Below are 25,573 nucleotides of genomic sequence, written 5' to 3'. Positions count from 1 at the left end.
CTATGGAGAAAAATGGACCAAGAAAAGTGTTTCTTCCTCTTTCATAACACTAGAACTCAATGCAGCTCAATGTTGGAAGATTCAGGAGAAATACAGTGGTACCTCGGGTTACAGACGCTTCAGGTTACAGACTCCGCTAACCCAGAAATATTACCTCGGGTTAAGAACTTTGCTTCAGGATAAGAACAGAAATCACGCGGCGGCAGCGGGAGGCCCCATTAGCTAAAGTGGTGCTTCAGGTTAAGAACAGTTTCAGGTTAAGAACGGACCTTCAGAACGAAATAAGTTCTTAACCCGAGGTATCACTGTAAAAGAAAGTACTTTTTCATGCAGCACATAGTTAAACGTGGAACTCCCTCCCACAGAAAGCAATGCTAGCCAACAACCTAAACAGCTTTCAAAGAGGCTTAGATAAATTCGTGGAGAAGAGGACTATTCCCACAAGGGCTCTGTTCTGCCTCAGCAGTTGGAGACAGCAATGCCTCTGAATGCCACTGGCTGGAAACCAGAGGAGGGCAGAGGGCCCTTGTGCTCGGATCCTGCTTCTGCATCCCGCAGGCATCTGGCTGGTCAATGGGAGAACAGGAGGCTGGACTAGATGGGCTGTGGATCCTGAAGGCACTTGTTTTGCTTTCCTTCCAAACACAGCGACTATCACAGCTCAGCAAGAGACCTTCAAGAAGACCCTTTTCGGCTACTTGAGCAGGATGGTACCCAGGCCAAAGGATACTTCACAAGTTACTTTTGTTCGCGTGCGTGTTTCTTTCGGGAGCGTGGAGGGGGCGCGCAGGAAGAAACCATGCAGGGAGGAACTCCGCGCGCCTGCCGTGGCCGGTCGCGTGCTCGACACCAGCCCCGCTGCCTCTGCCTCTCGGCCACAGGACTGGGCTGACTCGGGACTCCGCTCCTCCCTGCCAGGTCTCTGCAGCTGCCGGTGTCTCGGCCGGCCAAGTGAGGCAATGCTCCCTCGGGGGTCACACCCAGACCGGGCTGTGCAGCTGCTTAAGTCATCCCCGCGAGTCTGGGAATTCAGGTGCCTCAGGCTGAGCTGGAAGCAGGGAAGCGAAAGCGTGGAATTGACGTGCGTGGAGGGGGTGTCTGTGCGTCAAGCTCCACATATTCCCCTGCAATGGTCTCGCGTGGGGGGGGGGGCGGGGAGGAATCAGTCAACTTGTTTTGCGGGGGCCGGGCCAACCCATTCACCCCCTCCTTCAACGTTCATCCTCTGCTTGGGCAGGACACTCTGGTTTTGGGGTGGCGACCCAGTCCACGGAGGGAATGCCCTCCTGCTCCTTCTGTGGAGCTGGAAGATGGTGGGGAAGCCCAGACTCCCCGGTGGGCCCAGCAGACTCTGGGGGCAGGCGCAAGGAGGGCTTGGCGGCTCACCCCCAGGGCCCTCTCAGAGTCTCTCCCTTGCTCTACGAAGGCACTCGGAAGGCCCCCCCCCCCGAACTTCCCCCAGCCGGGCAGCTCCGCCAGGCGCCCTCCTCCTCCTCTTCCAGCATCTGGCCGGTCTCTGGTCCGGAGGCGGCCGGCGCTGCAGAGCGGCGAGTGACGGGCAGCTCCGGCGGCCAATGGGCCGTGGCCTCCCCAGGCAGCCTCGTGCGCTGGGCCAATGGGGGACGCGCGGAGGCTCCGGGCGGCAGCTGAGCCTGACGTCATGGTTGCTGCTGCTGCTGCTGCTGTTGCTGGAGCGCGGCAGCCCAGCGTCCAGGCGGGCGGGGAGGCGGCGGCGGCGGCTCGGCTCGGCTCGGCTCCGGGCGCAGCATGGGCCGCGCGGCTCTCGGGCGGCTCCAGCTGCTGCTCCAGCTGCTCGCCTGGCTCAGCTTGGGACGCCCGGCCGGTGAGTGGGGAGGGGAGAGCCCGGGGGGAGGGAGAAGGGCGCCCCCCCCCCGAAACGCGCGTGCCGCGGGGGAGTCTCGGGACCAGCGCCGCCCCCGCGGGAAGAGAAACGGGCGCGGCGGCCGGGAGCTGTCCGAGCGCGGCGTGGTGCTGAAATGAGGCCGCGGCTGGGAGGCCCGGGGTGCTGTCCCCCGCCCTGGTGCTGAAAGGGAGGGAGGGAGGGAGGGAGGGAGGGGGCGGCCGGGAGCGGGAGCTGCCTTCCAGCTGGCTGGGGGAGGGGAGGCCGGCCGACCGGCGGGGAGAGGGTCGCCACAGCCCGCCCGACCGGCCCCGTTTGCCCTCTACCCGGTAGTTCTCTGGGGAGTTGCTCGCCACTTTCCGACCGCTAAGGATTTACGCCCCTCTCCTAAAAAACAACAACCCCAAAGGGCTTTGAGATAATCGAGCTGGGAAGCCTCAGAGGGGTCCCTCTGAATTGTAAACTGGTTACCAGCCGTTCGCGTTTTGTACTGTAAAGCGCCCTGTGATCTTCGGATGAAATTTAATGAATAATAATGTTGTTTTCCAGAGTAAAACAAGTGGGCAGATGCGCGCGGGCGCGCCAGGTCTCTGCCCTGAGGACATTACAGTGAGGGGAGCGATGCAAAGACCCTCCACGGGTCGGAAGAAGGGAGGGGGCAGCGGTCGAAGGATGTGCGGGGGGGATCCCCGGTCGCCCCGGGGGCTTAAGCTTCCCTTTCGCCTGATGCGCGGGTCACACGGACCAGGTGGGCTTTGGGAAGAGATTGACAGGCAAGCGCCTTGTCCTCCTCCGAGCCGCCTCTCAGTACCATCGCTTCTCTCTCCCCCGCGCACAGAGTCCCCTTTGTCTGTAGCCTCGGTGGCCCCTTCCTGTCCTCTTCGTCTAAATTCAATCACGGGAATAAATTACCCGTCATTACGTTGCTGGTTAAATAAACCACGAGGGCTCTCCCCCGGCGCTCTCATTGCCTATTCCTCTCCCGGCTCCCAACTGGGGAACTGCCGCCTCCGCTGCTTTCCCACTCTCCCCGCCCGGTCTTACTCCCCTCCCTCGTTAAATAGGAGGTCATGCGCGCGGGGGGCGGGGAGCACATTTGCCGTTTTTAATGGACACCCTCCTGCCTGGGTCTTGCCCGCCGATCGTTCTCTGGAGCCGGCGACGTCCGTGGCTTGCCGGGCTTCATAACTCCGGGCGTAGATTTAGTGATACTGTCACTAACATCCCAGGACATTTAATTACCTGGTAATTGATGGCTTTCAGCAAGAATAATGAGATCATTTTCATGGAGAGGGAAATGGCTGGCAGAATACTATATGTGCTCCCTTGAACTTACAAAAAGTATTTTATGGCGGAGGCTGACAGCACTTAGCCTGATTTACAGCCCGGGCCCTGTGCGAGGCGCGGGCTTTGTTGGGAGGGAAGCACCACGCTCGCCTGGCAGTGGGCATCCAGCTGGAGCCTCCTCCTCTGTTTACATGCATGCGCTTCCCAACACGCCTCGCCAAGGACGGGCCTGGGGTGGGGGGGCTTCCGCTCCTTTGCTCCTGCAAAGCCCCCGGCTGGGCTGTCTTCTCCGCGCCCCCGGGAGGCTCCGGAGTCTGGGCAGCTCCTGCTGGGATTTCCCATTAAGGCCGCTCGCCTGCAGGCTTGGAGGGGATCGCCCTCATTAAGGCACCTCCTCTTTGTCTTCTCTGGAGACTTGGAATGCGCACGTCGCCGCTCTCTCGCTCGCTCTCAGCTAGAAGGTGGAGTGTGCCTCTGCCCAGAAAATGCCAGCGGGGAAGAAAGGGACTGCCAGCATCGTGGCTGTGAGGTAGTTCAGAAGCCATCCTGTGATCTCCTTTCCCCAAATCTGGGTATCCTAGAGGCAGCAGATGGTCTCAGGAGAGGCCGCTAGATTCAGATGCAATGCCATTGCAAAGGGGCTCCAGGCTCACTTGTTTGTTATATAAAATCACCTAGGTACACTGTGCTTCACAGAGAAGGGAGGGGGTGGCTAGGAAGCTGCCAAGCCAGGCCCTCGGTCTAGCCAGCTTAGTGCTGTTGGCACTGCCTGGCAGTGTCTCTCTAGGGTTTGCCCAGCCCTACCTGAGGAAGCGGCTACTGGGAATTGGCACACCCCTTGGCCATTGAACTGAGGCAGCCATGCCCAGCCTCAAGCCCTCCTGCTGTCTTGGACCAAAACTTGCACAGTTCTTTTCTCTTCATGCGGCTCAGTGTGGTGCCTTCCATCGTTCTAGTTACAGGTAGGTAGCCGTGTTGGTCTGCCGTAGTCGGGGGGGGGGATTAAAAAATCCTTCCAGTAGCACCTTAGAGACCAACTAAGTTTGTTATTGGTATGAGCTTTCGTGTGCATCTGAAGAAGTGTGCATGCACACGAAAGCTCATACTGTGATAGGAATTTTATGGTCTTAGACAATACCAATAACAAACTTAGATGGTCTCTAAGGTGCTACTGGAAGGAGTTTTTTTATTTTGTTTCCACTATGGCAGATCAACACAGCTACCTACCTGTAACTAGTTCTTTTCTGTTGACTCTGCTGGCTGGTGCAGATGGAGGTTCAAAACTCATGGGGAGGAGGAGGGGGGAGAAAGTGGCAACGGGTGAGGTTGCTTTGGGTTTTCAGGTTCAGTGTCGCCAGTATGCAGATGACACCAAGCTTACTCTCCCCCTCCTTTCCATCTAAATGGAAGGAATTTGAACCAAGTTTTGAATCAGCACCTGATGTTGGGAACAGACTTGAGGAGGGGGAGGCACCTCAGGTTCAGTCTAGGCAAGACAGCCAGGTCCTGGCCAGGAGACAAGAAAGGTCAGGGAGGAGGGGCTCATCTGGTCAAGGAGTGGGTTGCTGGCCATTTGGGGGAACACCCTGACTGAGCCCTGAGCCTGGATGTTCTGACTCCAGCAGTGGCCAGGAGTGCTTTTGCGTAGACATCAGATCTGGCCACATGGAGACATTCCTTAGTTACATCTTGCTTGGACTACTGCAGTGCACTCCCCAAAGAGCTGTCCTGGAAGAGTGTTCAGAAACTCTGGCTGGTTCAGAGTGAAGCAGCCGCACTGTTGGCCAGGCTGGTTATAGGCCACACATGGTGTGTTCAGACACTGCTGTGAAGGCCACAACAATTCCAAATGCTCCCCTGGTCACGGAAAGTCAAGGAACCTGTAGACAGCTGCACTCTCATATGCTGGAGAGAGAGAGAGAGAGAGAGAGAGAGAGAGAGAGAGAGAGAGAATCAGTCTATGCAGGGCAGATGAAAGAAAGTCCATCTTCATGCAGCAGAGGGTTAAACTGTGGCACTTGCTCGCCCAGGAGGCTGCCAACCTGGATGGCTTTAAAACAGGATTACACAAATTCATGAAGTAAGGGGATGTCAGTAACTCCTAGCCAGGATGGCTCTGCTCTCTTCTCCACAGGCAGAGGCAGCAATGCTTCCCAATCTCAGTTGCTGGGAATTTCCGCCCTCCCTTCCCCACTGGTGGGCAGGGTTTGCAGCACCCAGCGGGTCTCACCTGGGCAGGTGCCACCCACCTGCTTGAGCGGCGGCATGTAGGTCAAACTCCCCGGAGGAGGTCAGTGGAAGGGCATGCTGTGTAAGTTTGCGCTTTGCAGTCCCCTCTCAGTGGACCTCATCTGCCTGCATATCCTCAGCCAGGCGGGCTGAGAGGGTTGCCTGCCAAGGCCTGGGCCAAGTTCCCCACTTCTGAAGCTCAATCAAGTTGTGGCCAATTTGAACCCATGCTCTGGTCTCTTGTCTTATCATTTGGGGTAAAGGGGTGGGCACCACAGACAGGGTTTAGCGCGTGTGCCTGCAACTGCAAGAGGGGAGAGTTGCTCTTGTGCTCAGATCCTGCTGGCTGCTTTCCTCCAGGCTCCTGGTTGGCCCCTGTGAGAAGAGGATGCTGGACCAGCTGGGCCCTTGGTCAGAGGCAGCAGGCTCTGTATTCCTTCTTAGGGGCTCCTTGGGCTGCTAATGCACCACAGGCAAAGCTGCCAGTCTTGGCCCCCCCTTCCTTGCTGCCCACTTGCAGAGAGAAGCAGAGCAGGTTCCCATCCATCTTCTGTGCAACAAAGGAAGCCGCTCCAGAGCCATGCTGCTCCTCTCTTCCCGCACACCAGCCATGGCAGGGGCTCCTCTCTTTGTCAGCTGCTGCCTTCTCTCACTTCTGAAGCTGAGGAGTCTTTTTTTCCATTCTCTGCAGAGTAGGAGAGAAATCTCGCTGCTCTGCACAGGATGGCCTTGCGATTTCTTGCTTGTTCCTTCTCCTGCTGGAAGTGAGTTAATCTGGGCTTCTCCACGGGGATGGAGCAGGGAGTGCCAGGCAATGCCCACCTGTTAGGCAACAGGTGGTCTGTGGAGGCTGTTTGTGGCTGGCTAGGGCAGGAGCTTGACGGAAGGCTCCCTGCTCTGAGGAGTGCTGAAGGAAAGTCTCCTTACACTAAACAGTGTTTGATTCTTATGTTAATGCTGCACCATAAAAGCAGAGGTGCACCTAAGTTGCCTTGCACCCTCGCCAGAGGAGCCAGAGTGGACAGGTGCAGTTTTTGCACCCTCCCCTGGACCTGGAACCTTGGTGGGAACCAACCTGACCAACCCCTAGGAGGACCTCAAAGTCTCAGATCTGTTAATCTGCCAAGGAAGAGGGCAGATTTGGGTGGGGCGTGAGGCGTTGGCACCCCCCCTCCAGCATGCTCATGGCTGCGTCTCACACAGGTGCACAAGGGGTGTGGTGGGAGGGGCAGCAGCTGGGAAGAACAAGGTTTGTGTATTAATTAATTTGGGGGTGAGAGAGATTCTCATTTCTAGCTTTGGTCTGCCAATTAGGGTTGAGCTAGGCAGGGGCGTAGGGCAGGGGCTGGATCAATGGGCCTAATTCCTGGCAGGGCTGGAAAAGCTAACGTGTGGGGCTCACTGACTGTTTGCCCCTGTGAGAGATGTCTGGAGAGGGGCTGGCCATGTGGACAGGGCATTGCAACATAAAGGGGGAGAATTGTTGGAATGGATTTGGAAAACATAATAGGATATATTATTTATTAATTATCCTTCTGCTTACTCACTTGAGCAAGATTAGAGTCTGGTTTAACAGAGTTAAAAATATACCACCCTTTGCAGCGTTAACACGGAAACGTGGGACAAAGCTATGTCACTTTCTACAATTATCCCTCTGAACAAAATAACAACGCAGAAGTCTGCAATGTAAGAATATAAAAATATTGCTGAATCACATAAAGTTGCAGTTGTGAATCAAGCTGAAAATAACAGTGAAATAAGTCAGGCAAAACAGATTTCTAGATGACAAAATATATGGTTTATCAGGCATAGGCAAACTCCGGCCCTCCAGATGTTTGGGACTACAATTCCCATCATCCCTGACCACTGGTCCTGCTAGCTAGGGATGATGGGAATTGTGGTCCCAAATATCTGGAGGGCTGGAGTTTGCCTAGGCCTGGTTTAGATCAAAGGTGGTGTCTGTGCCCAGGCCCCGTATCCTCTCCCTGTGGCTGCATGACGAGAAAGAAAGAAGCTGTTCCTCAGGTGGCAGAAAGTGATATTCCTGCTGCTTCCCTTCCCACCTGGACAAGCAGAGGAAGTGACCTCACAGAGTGCCTGGGACTGTGCAGGAAACTCCATGTATCTTAATCCTTTGCTCACCTAGCGAACATGGGATTTTGAGTGCTCTGTGCAGACTGGGGGAGAGGGTGGGGGAAGGAAGGGCTACTCTGAGGAGCTCCAGTGTTGCCACTTCTCTCCTCTCCTCTCTCTCAGGCGGCCTCTTCGTCACCGATTATTTCACCCGGACCCCCCGCAAGCTGAACCCCTTCCGCTCCTTCACCAGCATCGAGCTCTTCCATTTCCGCATCCCAGAGGACACGGTGGTGGCCGTCTGGAACCTCATCACCTTCAAAGAGCAGGGGGGCACCTTTGGGGACCAGTGCCCAGACCGAAGCATCACTGTGTGAGTCAGGGGGCAAGGTGGGGCAAGGAGGGAGGGAGGGAGGGACCTCAGCCTCCTGGCTGCACAGACTCCTGCCCCCCCCCCCGTGCCCACAGCTTCCCCAGAGTGGGCAGTGCTGGGTTTGGGACAGGATCCTGGCTGCTTCCAGGAGAAAGAGCTGGGTGTCGCCTCTTCCTTTTGCATCCTCCTGTGGTGTCGATGTTGCAGTGAGATTGGAGAGGGTTCATGAGCCTGCAATCTGCTAGCCAGGCCTGTCCTGCAACGCCATCCCTCCTGAGGTCAGATGGACAGCCAAGCGCTTCTTGATCTCTTGGGGAATGCTCAGAATGGGGCAGACCTACCTAGCGAGGGAACCTTGTACTCTCTGTAGTCCAAATTATTGTTCATTTTATTGAAACATAAAATCGAAGCAAACTTTCACCTCGGGTCTCAAAGCAGTTTACAATATTTAAGAGACACACATCAAACTTCGAAATGGCAAAGGCATGTCAAACGCAGCGGATGACACCTGGTGGGGACATCTGCCTGGGGAAGATGAGGCTGCCCTCATCTCTGATGGTGGAGGCACCTGGAGAAACGTATCTGATGAGGCTCTTAATGCACAAATGCACAAGGACAGAATCCTTGAGGGGCCCCCAGGCCAAGCTATGGACTGAAAGGTGATTGAGCCAGTGGGAAGGACCTGGAGCCTTCAAGCTGCCCACTGAGGATTCTGGGCTTATGGATGTTTCTGGGAAGACTTCAAAAGCAGCCCTTTGTATCATGCATTGCAGTGATCTACCGTATTTTTCGCTCTGTAAGACGCACCCGACCATGAGACGTACCTAGTTTTTAGAGGATGAAAACAAGAAAAAAATATTCTGAATTTGCTCAGCACTCCCTTTAAAGAGCCGAGCCGAGCCTGTGTGCGGCTCTTGCTGGCTTTTCCCCATGAGGTGGGAAAGGGACGAAGGGCAGCCCGTCTCTCCCCTTTCCCACCTCAGGGAAAATCCAGCAAGAGCCGCACACAGGCTCTGCTCAGCGCTCCCTTTGAAGAGCTGTGCGGAGTGTGTGTGTGGCTCTTGGGGGCTTTTCCCCGAGGAGGGAGAAGGGACTCCATGTGGCTCTTTAAAGGGAGCACTGAGCAGAGCCTCTCGCCTGCATTTGCTCCATAAGACGCACACACATTTCCCCTTACTTTTTAGGAGGGGGGAAGCACATCTTATGGAGCAAAAAATATGGTACATTAGATTCCGGCATATTAGGCAACTGTGCGTATTAGACAACCACCCAAATTGGCAGCTGCCAATTTGGGGGGTCGTCTTATACGCTTCAGCAGCTTCGCTGGGCAGCAGCAGTGGGTGGTGGTCTCCATGCCGGGAGGAAGCCACCCAGCAAAGCCGGCTTAGCATTGCTGGGCAGCTTCGCCAGGCAGCTTCCTCCCGGCGCGGAGCAGAGCCTGCGGCCCACTGCAGCCATGCCTGGCTTATAAGACGACCCCCGACTTTTTAACCTCTTTTCCGTGGTTAACAAGTCGTCCTATATACCAGAATCTACGGATATTATGGGTAGCTATGGCAAGGAGATTTCTGTTGAGGAGAAGTCCCAGTTGTCTCACCAGGTCTGTGCAGCAGGAGGCGGGGGAAGGACCTGGGGGCCACCCCATAGACCTGAAGCACCCTTGGGCCTCTTCGGTGGTCATGGCTTGCCCCAAAGAGGTGGCTCTGGTGGGCCTCTCTGGCCAGCCTCAGAGGGTGGAAGAGGCATTGGCCAAGTGGACCATCTGTTGCCTGGAATGTTTCCTGAGATTTCCAGATAGGGAACCATCTTCCGCATGAGTCACCTTCCTGCTCCTTCCCTACCAAGCCGCACACACAGAGACGTGAGCACAAACACACAAACACACACACAAACACACAGACCACGACGCTGAAGATCAATATTAATAACCCAGCACTGAAATGAAATTTTGAAAGAATAAGGGGAAGGAAGAAGCGATGGTTGCTTCTCCAAGGCAACCGGAGCTCTCCCCTACCCCTCCCGTCGCCATCTGCTTCCCCGCAGGAGAAAATGGGGAAAGAGGATGGAAAATCACTTCCTGCCAAGTCCCCAGCAAGCCTGGGGGAGAAGAAACCAGAACCCCTCTCTGGCAGGGGGGTCCCACTCCTCCCTCCCACAGGGGCTCACGGTGGGGGAAGCCAGGCCAGGCTGGGGGGGGGGGGCAAGGGAGATTGATGCATGGCAATGGGGGGGGAATCACAGGGTGGCCCCCCTGTCACACTTTTGGCATCGCCTGTCAGGCAAACCTGCAGCAGAGGTTCTGCAGCCCCCCAATGTTGAAGGAGGTGGGGCAGAGAGATGAGTGAGCTTCAGCAACATTTCCCAGACTATTCCAGGCATGGGGGAGCACGAATGCACCCAAACACTCCCAATGCACCGAAACACTCTCTTTGCCCCCAGCAGCCCTGACGGCCTGAAGCTTGGCTGGAGGTGTTGATGGGATGGCAAGCAGGCCAGCATCTGTTTCTGGGAAGGAAAGAAGGGGGGGGGGAGATGGACTGTACTTGCCTCAGACTAGATTGGCCATAGGGAGGGCTGTTCAGGTGGCCATGGCCGGCTTGGAGACTCTGTCCTGGGAGCCCCCCATCCCCCCAAAAAGAGAGGCTGGACAGGAATCTGCTCGGGCTACACTGGGGATAGATTTCCCCAACTCAAAAGAGAGGTTTGGGAATGCCAAGGTTGCAGGTTTGATTCCCCGTCAGGGACAGCTGCTTCTTCCTGCCTTGCAGGGGGTTGGACTAGATGATCCTCAGGGTCCCTTCCCACTCTATAATTCTAGGAGTCTGTGACTCCATCACCCCTCATTTGAGCTTTGAATGTGTTGCTGTTGCTGTTTTGTAGCTTGCTGGCCTGGGCACAGGATGGAATATATCAATATAGACACCCGCCTGCCCCCAGTTTTCTCCATTTCCCCCCTCCCTCTGAATTCCCCTGAAATCTCTCTCCCCCCCCCCCCCTGGCTCCTCTGCTCACCTTCCCCTTCTTTCCTTGGCAGGTACTTCCGCTCTGGGGCGCCCCCTGTCATCAACCCTCTGCGCACCCACTTCCCCCGGGATACGGCTGTGCCAGGCTCCTTTGCCCTCACGCTCACCTGGACCCTGCCCAACCGGACCACGGGCGTCTTCAACATCACCAGCCCCCTGCCTGGGGACTGGTTCCTGGCTGCCCACCTGCCCAAAGAGCAGGGCAAGATCTCCGTCAAGGTGAGGAAGACGCTCAGCCTCTCGGCTGGGGAAAGGTCACGCAGTTTCCTGACCTAGGTGGCTGCCTCACCTTGCCTCATGGGTGGGCCGGCCCTAGGTGAGGATGACTCCTTCATTATTATTGTAGTTTTTATTAAGGCTTTCCCTTCAATTAAGAGAGTCTCTTGACTAGGGCTGGGGAAGACCTGAAGCAGTGAGATGTGGCAAGCAGTCAAGGTGAAAAGCCCTGGGCTGTGAGGACAGGTGGTGTCATAGAGTTGGAAGGGACACCGAGGGGTCATCTAGTCCAACCCCCTGGATGCAGGCATCTCAACGAAAGCATCCCTGACAGACGGCCTGAAAACCTCGGCTTGAAAACCTCCAAGGAAGGAGCGTCCATGAGCTCCAAGGGAATCTGGCCCAGTCCAAGGCAGCTCATCGTGGCTCGACTCTTGGGGATGAATGCCAGCAGCCCAGCCCCACTCAGAACCGCCAGCCCCCTCTTGGGCCGCTCCTTGCCTTCAGCCCCAGCTCCACACCAGCCCCCCTACAACCAAGCACCCAACATCTTAGGCATAGGGCTTCCACCTACCCACTTATTGTATTTTTATATTTTGCTGGAAGCAGCCCAGAGTGGCTGGGGAAACCTAGCCAGATGGGCAGGGTATAAATAAATTATTATTATTATTATTATTATTATTATTATTATTATTATTAGCGCAGGAGGTTTAGGGAGAGGGGCAATTGGTGCAGCCCTGTGGAAATCTGAAGCGGGGGCCAGAGGGTGATGGGGATGGTGGGGAGAGGGGGTTGCCAGGGCCCAGCCCCGCTTGTAAAGTTGGAAGAGGCACAAAGGGTCATCTAGTCCAGCCCCAGGAATCACAGCTGATCACCAGGGAGCAGGCTTGGGGGGGGGGGAATGATGTGCTGCTGTGATTGGGCAGTCTATAGCTTGCTGGGGGTGGGGCGCCTGGCTTGGTGTCATCCTGGCAACTGGGTGGATGTGTGTGGGGGGGGTCCTCCTGCAAGTTCTGGTGGTGAATCTGGGCCACTCGCCCGACTGAGGGTGCTGGGGGGCCCCCTTCTAACCGTGTGTCGTCCCGTCCCCCCGCCAACAGGGCCTCGCTGAGGACTGCCAGTACCTCTTCCAGCCCCAGCTCATCGTCCAGCGCCTGGTGGGGATTGGGGTGCTGTACCCCGGCTATGTGACGGAGCACGTCCTCTCCCCCCACAACCGCTCCCTGCTGTACAAGTGAGTGCGCCCCCCAGATGCCCTGCCCCTGCTTGTAGGGAGGGGGAGAAGGAGGGAAAACACTAGCAGGGTCCCCAGGGGAAGAGCAACTTGATTTGCATAATTAATCCTGCTAAAGGGGCACCTATGGGAAGAAGAAGCTCCTTTGCATAGTTAATAATGCCAGAGGGACACCTATGGGAAGAGTTACTTAATTTGCATAATTAATAATGCTAGAGGGGCATATAGACAAAGAGTGACCTCATTTGCATAATTAATCATGCTGTGGGACACCTACAGGAAGACTTGCTTGATTCTCATAATCAATTAATGCAGGTCCCAGCCTTCCTGCTGGATATTCAACCTTGCCTTTCCTTGGAAGTCCGCATGGCAAAGAGGAACGGGTGATGCAGGGTCCTGAGGTGTTCCCCCCCCCCCAGTAATCCTGCCCCCCCCAGCACTCAAGGGCTGGAACTGCATCCCTAAAGAAAAGCCGAGGGTCTCCTCAGTTGCCCCCTAGTTCTTCCCCAAACCCCCTTTTCCTTGCCCAGCAGGGGAGGGCAAGTGCCTGACACATGGCAATGGAGAAATGCCCCCCCCCTCCATTCTGGCCAGACTGGCCCTTGACTCTGCCTTCCGCCCTGGGAGTGGGCCAACAGGCAGTCTGTTCTTGCCCCTCTGCATCTGTCACCTGAGGCAGCCACCTCACATGGCCTCATGGTAGGGCTGGCTCCCTCCCTGCAGGCAGCCTGGGATGAGCTCCTCCTGGCTCAGAGCCCCCACCTCCTCTCCCCAGGAATCCTGGGGCTCAAAGGAGCTTTGCTTCTCTCTGAAGGGAGAGCCAAGGCTGACGGGCAGGGTGGGAGCCCTTTAGATCCTTGGATCAATCAATCAACCAACCAACCAACCAACCAGCCAGCCAACCAGCCAACCAACCAGCCAACCAGCCAACCAACCAATCAACCTCCTCCTCATGCCTTCTCCAGGGTCTTCATCCCGAGCTACACATCCCGGGTGCTGGTGCAACTGAGGAACTGCCACAGCGCCAACCAGAGCGGGGAGGGCTGCCCGCTGTGGCTAAAAGTGCGCGGCAAGGCGCCCCCCCTGCACAACTCCACCGCCATGGACTGCCGGGGGCGCCCCACCTGCCGCCTGGCCCTGGACCTCCCCTTCTGGCAGAACTGGTACTACATCCTGGTGGAGAAGTACCTGGGAGTGGCCACCAACGTCAACTTCCAGCTGGTGGTGCAGCTGAAGGGTGAGCGAGAGGCTGGGCTGGGAGGCTGTGGGGTGGGAGGAACTGGGGCAGGAGGGGCAGAGCAGGCGGGGGGGGGGTCTACAAAGGCATCCTGGGAATCTGCAAGCGGCCGAGGAACAAGGCAAGGTACGGAGAGGCTCCTTCAATCCTCAGCTAAGGAAGAATCAGGGCTGGGTGAGGAGGAGGACCGCCCAGGAGGCTGCAAATAACATTTACAGTCATACCTCAGGTTACAGATGCTTCACGATGCGCGTTTTCAGGTTGCGCACTGCTCAGGACCCAGAAGTACCAGAACAGGTTACTTCTGGGTTTCGGCGCTTGCGCATGCGCAGAAGCGCTAAATCATGCCATGCACATGCGCAGACATGGCGCTGCGGGTTGTGAACACTGCAGATTTTGAACGTGCCTCCCGCACAGATCACGTTCGCAACCCGAGTGTCCACTGTACTCAGAATACTCAGATATAGCAGCTTTGCTCAGGCAGGCTTACAATGGTAATTCGGGTACAAAGGCATCCTTAAGCCTAGCTTGAACTGGAACTCAGACTTAGCAGATGTCCTCACATTTCTGGCTTGGTGGTGAAGAGACGAGGAAGAGACCTTGCAGGTAAGAAGAATATCTACAGCTCTGTGCCTGTCAGGGCCCAGTGGGAGTCTCTCTCACGGAGTTCCCTCTTGCAAACTTACAGGAAAACTCCCTGAGCTTCAGCTCCTATCATTCACCTGTCTAGCAAAACATGGATTGTTGGTTTGACTGCAGATGGGTGGGGTATAAATTATAAATTATTATAATATCATTATTACATTAAAATAATACCATTACACATCACCACAATCTCCAAGCGGTACAAGGCTACGGGGGGTTCCAGGCCCTTGGCCAGCCGGGGTTCAGCGCCTGGGAGGCCTGGGAGCCAAGGGAGGGGACAGACAGACAGACAGACCTGGTGGGGGTGAGGGGGCCCTGCCAGCACCTGTCCCCTGACCTGCCCCTCTTCTGCTCCTTCCTACCCCCCCCCCAGACTGCTCTCGGACTGGCCTGGTTCGCGCCCTCTTCCAGCTGCCGGGCTCCAGCCTGAACATGCCCCACTCCTTTGGCTCCATGGGGGGTCTGCCCCTGGCAGAAGTCCTGCCCCCCTCTGTGCTCAACAGCACCCAGCGCCCAGGGCCCAGCCCGGGGCCAGCGCCTGGCGAGTGCTGCCGACCCATCCGCCCCACCCTGCGCAACGAACTGGACACCTTCTCCGTCCACTTCTACATCTTCTTTGGCCCCAATGTCTCGGTGCCCCCCGACCGGCCGGCCATCTTTGCCATCAACCTCCTGCCCATCCTGGACAGCGGAGGAGCCCTCAACCTGGAGCTCAGGCTGAATGTGGTGAGTCTCCGGGGGTGGCGGGGGGGGGGGCTCGGATTGTGGGAGCTCAGAGTGGGCAGGGGGCAAGGGAAGCGCTGGCAAGGAAGCGGCTAATGGGGAGCGGGGAGCTCAGGCCTGTGGGGCCCCAGCAGGAGGGTGGGGTGCTGAGGCTGAACATGGAACATGCAGACGTTAAGAGTCGTCAACAGGCTCATCACAGCTATCTGCCAATCACCCATTCCCACCACCCTTCTGAGTAATACCCCTCCCCACCTTCCCACTATTTAGAAGGGTCTGGTGACTTCTGTTTCAGTGTATCTGAAGAAGTGTGCATGCACACGAAAGCTCATACGTAGAACTAACTTAGTTGGTCTTTAAGGTGCTACTGGAAGGAATTTTTTTATTTTGTTTTGACTATGGCAGACCAACACGGCTACCTATCTATAACTGGAAATATGCAAGGCCTTATAGAGACATTTTAAATTGCCCACCCTGGAGTTCAAGACCACCCCCAGAAACATCATACATACATCACAGAAACTCCTGTCTGGCAAGTTACCTGTTAATGCTTACTTGATTGGATTGCCTGGGGAGCCTGGCCATTATTTTGTAGTGGTTAAATACTTATTTCCTGGGCCAGGTCACAGGCTCACACCCTATTCATATCTTAAATGTGCCCTTAAGACAGGATTTGTGAAGGAAAAGACAATGGGGAGGCTTTTCCATTTTCCTTGACCTTGCAGAGAAATCATTTGGTCAGTTTGGGAGTCAAAATGGTTTCAGGCTGTTTTCCTGTGCTGTTTCAGATGTGTGGTTTATATATGCAGTTATGAACATTTCATATCTGTGTATATATATATATATGACCTTCAATTTTTTTATTTCAGCTTTAAATGAGACAAATCCATGGAGGAAGGGAGGGCTCTCGCTGGCTTTGTTATAGGAATTCTAAGGTCTTATATATATATAAATTAAATGTTCATATATGTACAAGGCAAACTCGTACATAAGTATATAAACCACGTGTCTGAAATAGTACATGAGAACAATCCTGCAGCCATTTTGACTCTCCCAAATGGACCTCAAATATTTCTCTGCAAGGAGGAAGGAAAAGGGGAAAGCTTTCCAGTGGTCTTTGGACTGTAGTGGCTGCTTACACCTCCCTGGAAACACAGCCTGGCAAGTATCACTCTCAATATGCGTAAGAGATTCAGGAAGTATATACCATCTCCAAGGAATGGCCAGGCTACCCAGAAAAATTATCAGGTATCCTGGCAGGCAGGAGAGAAGCAGCACACTCAAAGTTCTGCTGGGGACCACCTCTTTCTGGGATGTATGGATGATGTTTTTGGGGTGGTCTTGAGCTACAGAGTGGGCAATTTCAAAAGTCTATATCAAGGCTTGCACACCAGTGTTCTGGGTTCCTCTCCTCCCTCCTGCATGGGGTGAGCGGGGGTTCTGTTGCAACAGTTTCATAAAGATCAGGCTTACTAGCTGCTTTGCTTCTCAATATTCTCTGTTATTTTCTCCTACCAATAGAAAACCCACATAAGGACTCTATACGGGCTCTGGTGTAAGGAAAAGGGAGCCGTTTTTCTGATAACAGCTACTCACCCGGGTGGCTCTGCTCTGGCTCCAGGGTCAGAGGAAGCGATGCTTCTGAATCCCAGGTGCTGGAAACTGCAGGAGGGGAGGGGGCTCTGGTGCCTGAATCCCCCTTGTGGGTTTTTCTCATTGGGGCATCTGGCTGTCGCGGTGTGAACAGGATGCTGGACTAGATGGGCCACTGGCCTGATCCAGATACAGGGCTCTTCTTTTGTTCTTACTGAAAGTCTGATGCACCAGTTTCAGGAAGGGTTCATTCCACAATTTTAAAATTTACTTAAAATATATTAGACATCCATCCGTTATGTCCTAGCTCAAGCATTCCAAGACCACCGTGGTCTGTTGATGACAAGCGGTCCGTGTCCTCCTCCTCCTCCTCCTCCTCCTCCTCCTCCTCCTCCTTCTTCTTCTTCATCTATTACATAAATTTGTATACCACCATTCATCCAAAGATTCCAGGGCAGTTCACAACAGAAAAATGCAAAATGAGAATACAAAATACATAATACAGTGGTGCCTCGCAAGACAAAATTAATCCGTTCCACGAGTCTCTTCGTCTAGCATTTTTTTCGTCCCATTGACGGCTTAGTGGATTAGTGCTATTAGCGGCTTAGCGGCTTTTAGCGGCTTATCGGCTTATCGGATCAGCTGATAAGCGGCTTAGCGGCTTAGGAAAAGGGGGGGGGAGGAAAAAAACCCCGCAGGAACTCGCAAGACATTTTCGTCTTGCGAAGCAAGCCCATAGGGAAATTCGTTTTGCGAAGCGCCTCCAAAACGGAAAACCCTTTCGTCTAGCGGGTTTTCCGTCTTGCGAGGCATTCGTCTTGCGGGGCACCACTGTACCACCATTCATCCAAAGATTCCAGGGCAGTTCACAACAGAAAAATGCAAAATGAGAATACAAAATACGTAATATAAAATCAAAACAGAAACCAGACCTAGAACCCATTCATTCAGGTAGTCTGCGATGTGTCCGCATTAAATACCCACATTGATTTTTTAATTATATTTTTATTACTACTTTTCTTTCTTATATTGGATTTATTGCACTAAAATGCAACATAAGAAATAAGTGAAGCAATGAAAATTGAAATTTTAAAATCACACATCTGGCCTGGTGCATTACAATTTCTACAACAGGCAGGAAAATCTGTGAGTGGTCCACGAAGACCCTCAGCAGTTCACAAGTGGTCCAGGGGTGGGTAAGTGTGGGTGGGTCTGGGACACCACCCTGCCCACGGTGGAAGAATGCTTGAGGCAATGACCTCAAGGGCACATTTGACAACTCAGTAAGACCAGAGGCTGCCGTCTCTTTCCACAGTCCTCTCTGCGAGGGGAGAACGCCACCGTTTTCGCCTGCCTGAATCACGAGGTCCCGTTGGCATCCGAAGAGAACTCCTCAGTCACCTGCGAGACAGGTAAGGCTCAGGCCAGGTTAACCTCTGCCCCCCCCCCCGTGGCTTGCCAGGGCTGCCCTCCCTGCAGAGTGAAGGGGAGACCCCCCTGCCAGGCGGGGAAGGTGGGTGGGTAGCCAGCGGGTGACGTTCTGGGCCACCCTTTGGGCTCACCTGCTGCTTTCCTCTCCCTTGGCAGAGCTGCTGGCAGGGTACCTCCTGTCCATCAACGCCACGGCCCCCCTGACCCGCTTGCGGATCCCGTACCCCCAGACTGGGAGCTGGTACCTGAGTCTGCGCTTGCTCTGTGCCGCCGACCGTGGGTGAGGCTGCCAGCAGGAGGGACGACGACCCCCCCGCCCTCCCCCCAAAGCTCCTCCTTTTCCAGCAGGGGCTGGCTGGAACGGGGGGGGGGGTTCCTTCCAGGGAGACACATGGGGGGGGGCTTAATGCCACTTCTGAAGCCACTTCTGCCCCCACCCCAGTGGGATCTGGGTGTGCGTTTGCTGTCATTACAAGCAGACTTGCCCCACTGCACCCCACTGGGCTTGGGGTTGACACCTGCAAGACGAATAATACCTGACCCTTGTCTAGGGGGCAGGGTGGAGGGGCCCAGAGGAAGAGGGAGGGTTCCTCTAGCACTTTTGCCTCCCCCCCCATTCTTCTGCAAAGACTTTCTTCCATTTGCTTGTTTGTTGCATTTATAGTCCATATTTTTCTTTTAACATAATTTTTATTGAATTTTTCCATATTTCATTTTAATTCAATACACATATTCACATCATCTTATTTGCTCAAAGTGAGCCTGGACTTCCTTCTACTTCTCTTTCTGACATCCCTATAGCCTATAACATATCTTTTGCATTCCCACAATCACTTCTTTATCTATAATCACATTCTCATTTATAAATCAACATCATAATTTCACATTACAAAACATTTCATCTTTTTTTCTCCAGGGGCCTCAAAGGGCATATAAAATTGTAGAGTTGGGAGGGACCCAGAGAGGTCATCAAGTCCAACCCCCTGCAAAGTGCCCCCCCCTCATCATTTAATCCTCACCCAACAAGCTGGTGAGGTAGGTTAGGCGGAGAGGCAGCGCATGGCTCCAAAGGCACTCAGTGGAGATCTGAACCCTGTTCTCCCAGGTCCGAACCCAGCACTCTAACCTCTACACCACACTGCCTCCCTCCCTGTCAGGCCCCTTCCCACAGGCACCCTGCAGTGCCCCGGGATCCCTTGCCCCTTCCTCAGCCGCCTTCCTTCTCCCCCTGCCAGGCTGGAGCCCTGTGGCAATGTGACGGCCGAGGTCTACCTGCGCACTTACCTGTCCCCCTGCATTAACGACTGCGGCCCCTACGGCCAGTGCAAGCTCCTGCGCACCAACAACTACCTGTACGCGGCCTGCGAGTGCAAAGCGGGTGAGTTGCTCCGGGAGTCTGGGTTGCAGAGGGGGGAGACAGAGCGATGCCGCCGTCCTCTCAGAGCAAGCTGCTCTGCCCGGTCACCAGAGCCTGGGACCAGAAGGAGGGGCCACAGCTCAGTGGGAGGTCCAGGCTCAATCCCTAATGGCAAAACAACAACAAACCAACCTATAGTCATGTAAAGCCCACTCAATAAACACACGAGACATAACCAGCTGTGTTCTTAGGTAAATAAAGTATACTATTCATTTCATCAGGGACGCGGGTGGCGCTGTGGGTTGAACCACAGAGCCTAGGACTTGCCGATCAGAAGGTTGGCAGTTCGGATCCCCGCAACGGGGTGAGCTCCCGTTGCTCAGTCCCTGCTCCTGCCAACCTAGCAGTTCGAAAGCACGTCAAAGTGCAAGTAGCTAAATAGGTACCACTCCAGCGGAAAGGTAAACGGCATTTCTGTGCGCTGCTCTGGTTCGCCAGAAGCGGCTTAGTCATGCTGGCCACATGACCCGGAAGCTGTATGCCAGCTCCCTCGGCCAATAAAGCGAGATGAGCGCTGCAACCCCAGAGTCGGTCACGACTGGACCTAATGGTCAGGGGTCCCTTTACCTTTACCTTTATTCATTTCATCAAATTGTAAATTTCAACGGAAGTAACTCATAATGTAAACAAACGAACAAAGCAGAAGACCCAGTGGATCAGATCATTCTCTAGTCAGTTCATGCACTGGTCCGTCCATGTAAAAGTGTCTTTTCCACCTGTCTGTTCATAAGGTCCAAACAATCCACATAAAAGGTTGTTACAGAATCCTTTCACAGAGTCTAAGACAAGGATTTCCAGAATATTGGCCTATGTTTCGCAGTCCTGTAATATCACATATGAGCTTTACCTACTGATGAAGCCCAAACACTATTGCACAGATGGACCTTGTGCATGAACTGACTAGAGAATGATCTGATCCACTGGGTCTTCTGCTTTGTTCGTTTGTTGAACTGTATGAGTTACTTCCGTTGAAATTTACGATTTGATGAAATGAATAGTATACCTTATTTACCTTATTTACCTAAGAACAATCCCTAACGGCAGCATCTCTTGTTCTGGGTCCCCCCTGTGGCTGCCAGCCCTGACTCCTCTCTCTCTCTGTCTCTCTCTGTCTCTGTCTCTGTCTCTCTCTCTCTCTCTCCCCCTCCCCCCCTCCCCTCTCTCTCTCTCTCTCTCAGGCTGGAGCGGCTGGGGCTGCACCGACAACACAGCTGCCTTCTCCTACGGCTTCCAGCTCCTCTCCACCCTCCTTCTCTGCCTCAGCAACCTCATGTTTGTGCCTCCGGTGGTGATCGCTGTCCGGAGCAACTACATCCTGGAGGCTGCTGTCTACATCTTCACCATGTTCTTCTCCACGGTGAGTGGCAGGAGGGATGGGTGGTCCAGGCCCAAGAGGTCTTGCCAGGAGCCCCAACAGCAGCATGCGGTGAAACTGGTCGTAGGGGAACAGGTAGGCCCAGAGGCGACGCTTGTGAAGGTGACTGGGGGGTTTGTGTGTCAATCAGAGGATTGCACCTCCCGCCCTAAAGCCGAGCAGAAGCTTCCTGGGTTTTGGGAAGGCGGCGCTAGGCTTTAATACTCTAGTTTACTGGGAACATTGAGGGGACCAGCCTAGTCCCCCAGTCCACTGACTGCACAACACTGAGCCCCAACGCGTTAAAGAGCAATAAAACTTGGGGTACCCCCTGCAAAAGGGGTTTCCCAACTTCGCCATGGTCTAGCCCTGTGGGTCCAGAAATCAGTCAGATTCAAAAAGGAGTCTGCAGCCAAGTTAAAATGAAGCAAAACCGCAGCAGTTACATTGGGGGCAAAGCGCAGCTCGGCTCCTGTGCACCTTGTGAAGGGAAAAGTCTGGGTGCAGGTTTGCTCCACTGCCCAGCTTGTTGGGGTGCCAGTCCCCACGGGTCTCTCCTGGTCAGCAAAAGAAGGAATCTCCTGCCAAGTAAAAAAGCAAACAGCAGTCAGTAGACCGGATCTAATTTGTTGCAGCAAAGTTCACACACACATGGAGTAAGAGTCCTGAGCAGGGGGTTGCATGAACTTTTAAGACCTCTCCCCATTTCCCATAATACATTCTTCAACAGCATCATTGATACATCACAAATATGTCACAGAGTAGGAGTGTTTGGCATGTAGAAACATGAGCCCATCCCCCACCCGTCAATAATCCCAGTTCCCAACACCTTTTAACTACCCTCTTTCCTAAAGAACAATAAAAGTCTTCACACATCCCCCTGGCTGCAGGGCTTTCCTGCAAAGGAGTACTTCTCCTTTGGAAGTACCAGGATGCAATCCACCATCCTGATGGGTTTCTGTCTTGATCGCCTCCTGCCTCCTATTGTGTGGCTAAGTTCCCACCTTGTAAAGGAGGAAGGAGGATGTGACCTCATGCCTAAGGGATTATGGAGACAGGGGAGCCCTGGATTCCCCTCTTCCAGAGGAGTCATTAGCCCTTGGAACCAAGGAAATGGGTCAAGCCGTTGAATTTTGGCGATTATTTGATTCTATATTGGATTGTCAATACATGGTTTCTGCTTATTGCTACCATTTTATGGACTGATTTTCTGTTGTGTATGTCTGGTGCCTGTGTCAACGGTCATTGTCCTGGCCTTATTTAGAGGCTGTGGTGGGGACGTGGGTTTTTTGGGGAGTTGTTTAAGTGCCCCCCCCCCATTCCTGATCTTAACAACCTTCACGGCTCCATAGCCCTCTCGTTTCAGCGGGGCGAGTTCCCTGGCACCTAAGCAATGCCAGGGCCTGCTGCCTCTGTTGCTAATGCAATGCAGGAGTGCTGGGCCTCCCTGGGCCTGCAGCCTTGGCACTGCCAGCCTCACCAACAGCTAGTTCTGTCCCTGTCCCTGGGACGCCTTTAAGCTCTGCAGCCTCATTTTCAAAGCAACTAGAGAAGAGGATTCCTGCCTTCTTGGTGGGCCCTCACAGCTTGCTCCGTGTTCAGCCGCTTCCCAGACACTTTCCTCACTCTCACATGGGGAGCTGGCATTTCCCTTGCGCTTCCCACACTGCCCAACCCTCCCCCTGCCTCTGCTCCTCCTGCTCAGTCAGCGCCAGCGCAGACCCCATCGGGGCATCACGTGCAGCGAGAACAGCAAAGATGCCGTGTGGCACCTGAAAGTCCCACAGAGCTTTTGCGTGACAAAAGTCAGCTTCCGGTGCCCCTGCCCTCTTCCGTCCCTCCAGTTCTACCACGCCTGTGACCAGCCGGGCATCGTGGTCTTCTGCATCATGGACTACGATGTGCTGCAGTTCTGCGACTTCTTGGGGTCCCTCATGTCCGTCTGGGTCACCGTCATTGCCATGGCCCGCCTCCAGATGGTCATTAAGCAGGTGAGGTGACCAAAGGTGTGGGGAGTCACTAGCTGTGATTCCGGCATTATGGGGGTTGGACTGGATAACTCTTGGGGGTCCCCCTTCAACTCTACAATTCTATGATCTGCAACAAGCTTGGCAAGAAGGACAGGGGAAGGGCTTCCTTGCAAGGCCAGTGCCACGCAGGATGCCCACAGTGAGTCACTGGTGTTTGTGGCAGGACCAGTGGGGCCACTTATGTGGCTGGGGGGGGGGGCTTCCTTGGAAGAAGGGGGCAGCCTTGTGGGAATGTTCAGGGATGCAGGAGAGGAGATATTGCCTGATTATAGTCTTTCCAACTTGTGTTAACAAGTTCACAATTTAGCAGAGTAACATTCCCCTTTTTAAACTCATGGTGGATGTGTTTGCTCAGGCTCGCTAAAGCCTCTATAATAACTGTTCTGGTATTTTCCCCTTATTCCCTCATAAAAGATAAGACACGACACAGTCTTCTATAAAAGTATAAAAGGGTTTACTCACACATCATTCTGTTCACAATCGGATTCCAGAAGGCAGACTTAGCTTAGAAAAGTAACATACACCTGGAAACTATCTCATAAGGAGACAGTCCCTTTGTCCTCTCTCGGCTGGAGGCCAAGAGAGCATCTTTGGCTAAGCAGATGTTGCTTCTTTGATGCATGTAGCCAAAGAGAAAGAGATGTCTGCCCTGCCCTGTGCTTTTGTTGTTACCTGCACAGGTGAGGCCACGCCCAACCCTAGTCACATGCAGAGGAAGTCTGCCCCAGCCCAGAAGGAAACAGGAAGTTTACCTGCTGGCTGGACAAACATTCCTCCCCAGGTGTAAACATGCTCACTCTAGGAATGTTGTACTTGACTGCTCTTGTGTTTCACATCCCACAAGCCTCACCAGGAGAGGAGAGGAGAGGAGGCAGCCAGGGCGTCTTATACATGGAAAAATACAGTACTCCCCCCCCCTTACCTGTACTGATGATAGTCATTGTTTGGATGGGGGGCTTTTATCAATTTCTGCAGTCACACAATCCATCAGTCAGTAGCTGAACTGGGTTCCACACAGTCGCAAAAACAAATTAACCGAAAAAGACTCAAAAACAAAAACGCAAAATAAATAGCAAAAACAAAAGCGCCAAACTTAATATGTTCCAGAAGTCTGTTTGACTTCTGAAATGTTTGAAAACCAAGGAGCAGCTTCTGATTGGTGCAGGCATCCTGGAAACAATAGCCAACAGCTGCAACGTCTGGCTTCCAAAAAATGTTAGGAAACCGGAATACTTACTTCTGGGTTTTCAGTATTTGAGAACCAAGGCACCACTGTAATTAGACAGAGCAAAAAGCAACTTCTCAGGCACACAGGAAGAATCCAGCTCAGGATATTCCTCCCCACCTCTTTGGAAGACCTCTTGGCTCCCCCCCACCCCCGCAACATGGTTTTAACCCTTTCACTGCCTGAGCATCTTCAGCACCCACACCAAAGGGTTCCTCTGCCCCACTCACACAGCCCCCCCCCTTTCTCCCCATGGCAGGTGCTGTACCTCCTGGGCGCCATGCTGCTGTCCATGGCCTTGCAGCTGGATCGACACGGGCTCTGGAACCTCCTGGGCCCCAGCCTCTTTGCCTTAGGGATCATGGCCGTCGCCTGGGTGAGTAGAGACACACTTCGCTCGCCCTCTTGCCAGAAGGGCTGGGGGCAGGCAGGGCCGCTTGGCAAAGATTTCTAGTGGGGAAAAGACAGTCACGGAACCAAGAAAATACACAAAACAAATGAAATGCCATGAAAATCCCTGAAACGAGAAGTAATCGACTATAGCAGCAGTCAGGAGCATTTCAGCCCTGTTTTTCAGGTTTGTTTAAAATCTAAAACAGCTTATCTCATCTTCCTTTCTAAGTTTTTAAAAACCTTTTTGTAAAGGCAATACTAGAGTTTTCACAGCCAAGTCCTCAACTCCTTATTACTACTGCTTGGCTTTCTTTAAATAGGGCTATGTCTAAAACTTGTCATTGAGGTTTTCATACCTTTTTTGTAAACTCAGGGAAGCGTTTCAGTCCTGCTCTTGAGTTTGTTTAAAATCATTTAAGGTTTATGATTTCTTTATTTCCTTCTGAGGAAACTAATTAGTCCAGTGAAACGAGTTTTGTAGCCGGCATCTCTTTAAGTCTTTGTTCAATTTTAGGTTAATTTTTTCCTTAAACTTCTTGATTTTTGTTATTTAGTTTAACTCTGTAGTCGATTACTTCTCGTTTCAGGGATTTTCACGGCATTTCATTTGTTTTGTGGCAAAGATTTCTGGCCGGCTTACATACCTGGAGTTATGGCCCCTGAACTCCTGTCCGTCTCTCCTTTGTTTCCATGAATAGAGAACTTATTTGTATGGGACCTAAGGAACTGGTCCTGACGCCCCTCTCCTTCCTCCACAGACGGCACGGAGCATCCGCCGGAGGCACTGCTACCCTCCCACGTGGCAGCGCTGGACCTTCTACCTGCTGCCCGGAGCGCTGATCGCGGCCTCGGCGGTGCTGCTCTACGCCTTTGTGGAGACGGAGGAGAACTACTTCTACATCCACAGCATCTGGCACATGCTCATCGCCGGCAGCGTGGGCTTCCTGCTGCCCCCCCAGGCCAAACCCGAGTCCCCCGGCCTGGCCGGCCCCCTCCCTCGCCGGAAAGGCTGTGGCTACCAGCTGTGCATCAACGAGCAGGAGGAGCTGGGCCTGGTGGACCCCGGGGCGGGGGCCTCCGTCACCAGCGTCTGCACCAGCTGATGGGGGCCGCTCTGCCCGGGGAGGGGGGCAGGCGGGCAGGTGGGGGCTGCGGGCAGGCAGGCAAGCATCCCTCTACTGGCGCCCCATGGCCAGAGACACGCCCACCTGCCGGGACGCTTGCGCCCA

The 25,573-nt window shown here is 54.0% G+C and overlaps 1 protein-coding gene across 2 annotated transcripts; it reads left to right on the top strand.

Annotated features, from left to right (window-relative positions):
* The first annotated feature begins 1,737 nt into the window (after positions 1–1,737).
* TMEM8B (transmembrane protein 8B) lies at positions 1,738–25,573 on the top strand. 2 transcript variants are annotated; one of them, XM_081881447.1, is made up of 13 exons: positions 1,738–1,843; positions 7,634–7,823; positions 10,858–11,065; positions 12,163–12,296; positions 13,262–13,533; positions 14,552–14,904; positions 17,810–17,906; positions 18,082–18,205; positions 19,161–19,303; positions 20,521–20,699; positions 22,541–22,687; positions 24,211–24,327; positions 25,103–25,571. In XM_081881447.1, exons 1-13 carry the CDS (start codon positions 1,768–1,770, stop codon positions 25,445–25,447), a joined length of 2,385 nt encoding a protein of 794 aa, XP_081737573.1. In that variant the 5' UTR covers positions 1,738–1,767; the 3' UTR covers positions 25,448–25,571. The 2 variants fall into 2 exon arrangements, with proteins under 2 accessions (XP_081737573.1, XP_081737574.1); XM_081881448.1 differs by lacking the exons at positions 1,738–1,843; positions 10,858–11,065 and having other exon boundaries at positions 7,733–7,823; positions 25,103–25,573.

Source organism: Podarcis erhardii (genome assembly GCF_964252035.2).
Source record: "Podarcis erhardii genome assembly, chromosome: 11".
Classification (NCBI taxonomy): domain Eukaryota; kingdom Metazoa; phylum Chordata; class Lepidosauria; order Squamata; family Lacertidae; genus Podarcis; species Podarcis erhardii.
The sequence above is the reverse complement of the archived record's forward strand: the minus strand, read 5'-3'. Positions and strand labels throughout refer to the sequence as shown.